The following is a 5769-nucleotide window of genomic DNA, read 5'->3' as shown; positions in this document are numbered from 1 at the left end:
GGTAACAGTTGTGTTTTTGCATCCTTGTGTGTTCTCCTGAAACATCAGTGAAGTCTTCTGGTTTGATTTCCTCAGTGATGTTCTTGTGAGTGCTGAATGTTATACACCCTGCAGAAAGTAGTGGTTTGTGTCTGCTGATCCCGCTTCTCGGAGCTCTCAGAATGAAGTACATGATCACTTTATGTTCAAACATTATGGACTTAAACATCAGCTGTTACAAAGTGGGATGGGTCCTTTTAAATCAGTGGCCCATAGCTCAGGGTATTGCAGAGTGTGGAGAACTCATAAGCCTCTTGTCACCTATTAACCCCGTAAGTCAAACAAGCAAACAAACAAACACCCAAGCTGAAGGCCCGCTTTGTGGCAGGTCCTGCGGAGGAGGAGCGCAGCCCGCCTTCCCACTCCTGGTGTTCTGCTGCCATCCGGTGGCCATCCCCCGGCGCGGCTGCGGGGCTGGCCGGAAAGCAGCCCCGGGGCTTTCCCTTCTTTCCTTGTAAGGGACGCTGTAACCTGCTGCCTCCTCTGCAGGGTTTGCTGTTACCAGTCTTGGTTTGATTTCTGCTTGATGAACCTCAGAGATAAGTAGTATAAAAGCAGGAAGCTGCAAATGATACCAGTGAGGACGAGATAGCTTACGTAGAGAGGATGGGAGTCCAGGTCCAGAGCGTGAGTGACCTGTAACCACAGATAATGCAAAATTAGGAACAGACACACACTGTTCATGCTGGATCTGTGACGTGTGTTTTATGTGTGAATCTCCCTGGCCCCTGCCTCCTTTTCCCCTTGTTTTCCAGCTGGATGTGACTGTCAGAGTGGTTTGATAGCTGGTTACAGCCACGCTATGTCTAGGGGCTGCTGTGGTGTATCAGAGCTGCTGAACAGTTTCAGCAAGGATGTAGTTGGGGCTTGTAGAGCAAATAGTTGCCCCCCCCTTTTTTTTCTTTTTTTGCTTCTTTTTTTCTCTTCCACTAAAAAGAAAGGGATAAAAGGAGTGACTGCTCTAGGGACAACGTTAAAATACACTTAAGTGTAACGCGACTTCTTGTGTTGATTTAGTGCTTGCCAGATTTGAGGCCTACAACATCTACTTAAATATGATGGGCATATAAATAGCATTCTAATTAGTCCTAAAGTGTTTGAACTATTTTTATTAGTGACTTACAAGTTTCCCTGGTATTTGAAATGTGGTGTTTCCAACAGTCATTTCATATGTGAGGTCAGTGAACTGAATTTGCATCAGGCCTTGAAAATTCCATCTGAGAAAAGAGATTTTAGAAACCCACAATGGAACTGGAAGAAAAATGGCAGAAAGAAAGAAATTGATACACATACACAAAACTTGAGACTTCAAAAACTGCTGTGTTGCTGCTAAATACAGCAGATTTGTCTAATTTCTTGGCAACCAGAGGCTACAAACATGTAACAGTTTATTCTTGGACAGAATGGTAGATTTACTTTATATCATTATGTGGAGATGGAAAAAAATAAAGAGAGCTAATACCTATACCCATCAGACTCCCACTGTCAGTAACTAAGTCTCACTGGAGCTTAATCTTTATGTACTGAATATAATTCTTTTTACTGAAAAATTTAGCAACCACCTAAGAATCAAAACTTTTGCTAGTGCTTTTTTGACTGAACTTATTGTTATCTTGTTTTCAGATAGAGAAACTGGCGTAAAATAAACAATCTGACTCCACTGTCGCCACCCAAGAAAATAATTGCAAAGGTAGGAGTAAATCTGAGTTTTCCTGCACACTCAGCCTCACAACAACCAGTCACTGATGAAAACCATAGATGTTTCAGTTCAGAGGGATGTAGGAGCTTTTTTTGTCTTTACCTGTCCAGAGGTTTTCTAGGCTTATCACAAAACCACCGCTCAGGTAGAATGATGTGAAAAGGACGTTGCCAAAGAAGGCTGAGAGCTGTAATGTCGGCAGCAGTGCTGCCACCCAAAGTGCCATCACTCGGGCACTATATACAGCCAGCCACACCAAGAGGAAGTTCAGCAAGAAATGTTCTGGTTCAGGAATGAGGTTTGCCAGCCAGTAGATGGGAACCCCATAAATTACAACAAAAGTGCAGTGCTCTGGGAGTTCCCCCAAAATCTGTTCAGGAAGAAGAAAAAAAAAAAAAAAAACAACAAAAAATGAGAGAGAAATAAGTTGAATGATGATCACAAAACCTTTTGAGATGCACCTCAACGTGCTTACAAACTGTTTATAAAAGCTACTGGAAATGCTCCCTTAGAATGCAGTCACCTCCCTGTTAGGTGTTGTCGATGACGTGCAAAACCAATCCACAACAGAAACTGAAATCCTCACTGTTTCTTTTTTTCTCCAGTTGTGACAATTCCTATAACTAATTGTTAAACTGAGAGGATCAGATGTTTTGTTATAGTTTTAGCAGCTTCTAAGAATTTCAGACACTTTCCCTGAGATTTGGTGTCCTTGATAACAGTAATACAATGACTGATTCATCACAACTGTATGTTTTGTCCAAATTTGGTTGAACGTAGTGTGAGATCAAATTTGGCTGTTGGTCACTTCCCTACTTTTTCTCAAAGGCAGTGCAGTTATTAACTGCTTGCAAACTCATTGTAAAACAAAAACATGCTTAGGGTTTTCTCAAATATCTAAAGATATGTATAGAGAATATTATGATTATTTCTTCAAAGAGGGTTGCTACTATCCTCTAATACTAAGGTTGTAACAAATTACATTGATTTCTTTATGAATAATGTGCAATCTTTGTGACACAATGCAAAGAATATTTTTCTCTGGCAAGCGCTAATAAGCATTTAAAATCTTGTGCAGAAATGGAAACCTAAATTACAGATACCATGGCAGGCAGAACTCATCTAACAGTGGCAACATCACAAAGAAGGGATTATTCTAAACCCTTGTGAAAAAGAAAATATTATTTTTAAAAAAAGTTCTAAAGTTATTTCCAGACACTCTAACTCTTTATGCATTTAAACATAGTGCATAAAAAACTACTGGAAATGTCACAGTTAGCATTTTGTAACTTCTGTTTTACCTTTGCTTTATCATTTAATATGAATATTTTGTTTTACAGATCAAGACATGTAATCAAACTTTCAAAGATGCTTCAGCGATTGAAATATGCAGGTATGTAAAACTGTCTAAGGCCTCAAATTTGAGTTTGAGATTTCTCAAATTTTGGCTGAACAACCCAGTGAAAGATTCTTCTTTGTTTTTCCTAGGGTGCAATCTCAGCCATGACTTACAACAGCAGATCTAAAGTGTGAGGTTTAATCCATTAATGCCAAGGAATAACCTAAGCTTAGCTGACAGACACAAAAGAACCGAGTCTGATATGAATTTATACAACAAGGCTTTGGTTTGTGTTTTTTAATGTTGAAGCCGGCTGTTTATATTTCCTGGCAACAAAGCCAATTACCTTAGCAAAGAAGTATGGACTAACAGAATACATTCCATCTTCCAAGTCATGATAAAGCATAGCTCTTTCTGAATGACCTGCGGGGTAGGAACAAACAGGTTGGTTTCATCCTAGGGTTACGTTAATAGGTATAATTTTTTAATTGATTTTGATTACTTATAATATTTATGAGAAAGCTGACACTTACATTTGGCAATAACATCCAAAATCACTGTGAATGGGATTAGTGCACCTATCATGTACAACAGTGCTGTTGTGTCACGAATAGAGAGTCTGGTTTTCTCATGGCCATAGTACAAAAATCCGATTAACAATGACATGAGAAGGGCCTCAAATCCATGGATTAATAACGTTGAAAGATCTCTGAAGTCATTGGAGACTTGACGACTAGGAAAACAGCAACATTGAGCGTAAGGTGTAGTACTTATTAATGCTGGTTATATTCAGATACGTTGCCCCAAAAGCTCTGCTAAAATCAGTTTGTGGAACTTGCTGACTTTGAATAGGACAGGAGTTGGGCTCTCTGTTTCTGTAAAGGATTTTACCTAATTAAAACCACTGAGCATCTGTGGCCACCTGGTATTTCTATATCTGACATGCCAAAAGCTTGAAGAAAGCAAGGGAGGTGTAGTGGTCTGATTTCGGAGACGTAGAAGCAATTGCTTCAGTTACGGAAGTCTCTCTGTTAGGGACCTGTAGCATATGCTAACAACTGCTGATACTGGCAGCGATGTTCCACGTGTGTTAAACTAATTGATTATGTTTCTTTTGAGTACACGAACACAAGACCCAACTATAATACCTGTCAATGCTGGCTATAACCAGTGAAGCCTCCTGGCTTCAAATCTGAGGCAAAGCTGTGAGGATGGCAATGCCCGAGCCCACCACAGAGCTGCCTGGGCTTGCTGAGGGTTGAGTCACCATGCTTCGGCTTGGAGATCAGGATGGTGATACCCAAAATTGGGACCCGTGTTCCGGAGCCTGGAGGCTCCTGCTGCTCCCTAAAGTCAGGGACTCCCAGTGATGTGAGCTGGGGTTGACTGTGTCTGGAAGGAACCCTGGGCAGAAGTGTGGGGCTGTACATGTGGCTGCCATCCTGGTCAGGGGACTGGGGTGAGCCAATATAGCAACACTTCTGCTCCACAGCTTGCTCAGGCCTAGCACTAGCAGTGCACTTTCAGCATGTACTCAGTTCTCATCATGTTCTTCTTTCTTATGCTTTAAAATACAAATGGACATGATACATAACTGTTTATGCTGAAGATAAGGTTACCTTAATAATATAGTGAACTGCTTTAAGACTCCTGGTAACTGATCACTTGAATGGTGAGGCATGTTGATAGCCTCTTCTGAATTTAAATGGGAACTGCCCAAAAGAAAAGAGGAGGGGAAGAAAAAAGAGAAGAAATTAGCATAGTCTATAGCTGTTATTCCAAATCTGCTGTATGACACACTTTTCTTTACCTTTGCTTGCTGAATGTGGTTGCAACATTGTCTACTTCAGTAACTTTCCATAAGAAATCATCAAAATCTTTGACTTTTTCTAGGAACAAGTTGGCAAGAGTGTTTGCTCTTTTTTGGCTTTCCATCTCCTTTTCTGCGGTCTGTTTATTGATACTGGTCAAATCAACTGCAAGACATTATTTGACATGAGTCCATTTGCTACAGATGTAATAACTTTATGATGTGTTTAGAATCAGAGATTTCATCATGGACAGACAATATGACCTGTGCACCTGCATTAAGCTATAATGGTTAAAACTTTATCATTTGCTTTTAGGTAGTTAGAGAAGAACAAATTGTTAGTGTTTGTCTTGGGAGATGTTTCTTATCTAGCCATTCAATGCATCAGTGAAAGAGTTCATAATTGCTTATTACAATACTGTAAACTACTATTTCAGATTTTTCTAAATTTAATAGTGGCTTGAGAGGCGTGCTGAGAATAAAGAGTTTGAATTTCCTTCCTGGCAATGTAGGAATTTACAATCTGTTATGTGACTTTGACTTAAATCACGTGAGTTTTCTCCATCTGCAAAACAATAGTTGTCATCTTTTTTTTGTATCTTACAGAAGTGCCATAAACTTTACCTGGTACTGAGAAGGCTCAAGAAGAATATTATCTAAGGACAACATAGTAGCAGCAACAATAGTTGACTTGGCATTATTTTTTTACTTAACAAAATGATTTTTTAAAATCTAAACTTATAATAGTATTTTCCAATGCTGACCTTCAGTGTAGAGTGACAGTACCTGACGTTTTGCAGATGCTTTCTGAGAGAACTATCACTGCACATTTTTAAACACCCTACATTGGGCTGATCATCTCTGTTCGGCCGCTCTTCAGCA

The 5769-nt window shown here is 39.8% G+C and overlaps 1 protein-coding gene across 2 annotated transcripts in view; it reads right to left on the bottom strand.

Annotated features, from left to right (window-relative positions):
• Positions 1 to 537: 537 nt before the first annotated feature.
• The window catches only part of ABCG8 (ATP binding cassette subfamily G member 8), a 14103-nt gene continuing 8871 nt past the window's right edge, over positions 538 to 5769 (bottom strand). For both annotated transcript variants that reach the window (XM_029085955.1, XM_010172155.1), the window contains exons 7-13: positions 4888 to 5053; positions 4697 to 4789; positions 3611 to 3810; positions 3424 to 3500; positions 1841 to 2108; positions 1163 to 1290; positions 538 to 675 (exon numbers count right to left, since the gene is read on the bottom strand). In XM_029085955.1, the coding sequence (XP_028941788.1) occupies positions 538 to 675; positions 1163 to 1290; positions 1841 to 2108; positions 3424 to 3500; positions 3611 to 3810; positions 4697 to 4789; positions 4888 to 5053 (1070 nt within the window). The remainder of the gene's footprint in view (positions 676 to 1162; positions 1291 to 1840; positions 2109 to 3423; positions 3501 to 3610; positions 3811 to 4696; positions 4790 to 4887; positions 5054 to 5769) is intronic.

The sequence above is a fragment of the Antrostomus carolinensis genome, unplaced genomic scaffold (genome assembly GCF_000700745.2).
Source record: "Antrostomus carolinensis isolate BGI_N321 unplaced genomic scaffold, ASM70074v2 scaffold9730, whole genome shotgun sequence".
NCBI lineage: Eukaryota > Metazoa > Chordata > Aves > Caprimulgiformes > Caprimulgidae > Antrostomus > Antrostomus carolinensis.
This window is presented reverse-complemented; position numbering and strand designations above follow the sequence as displayed.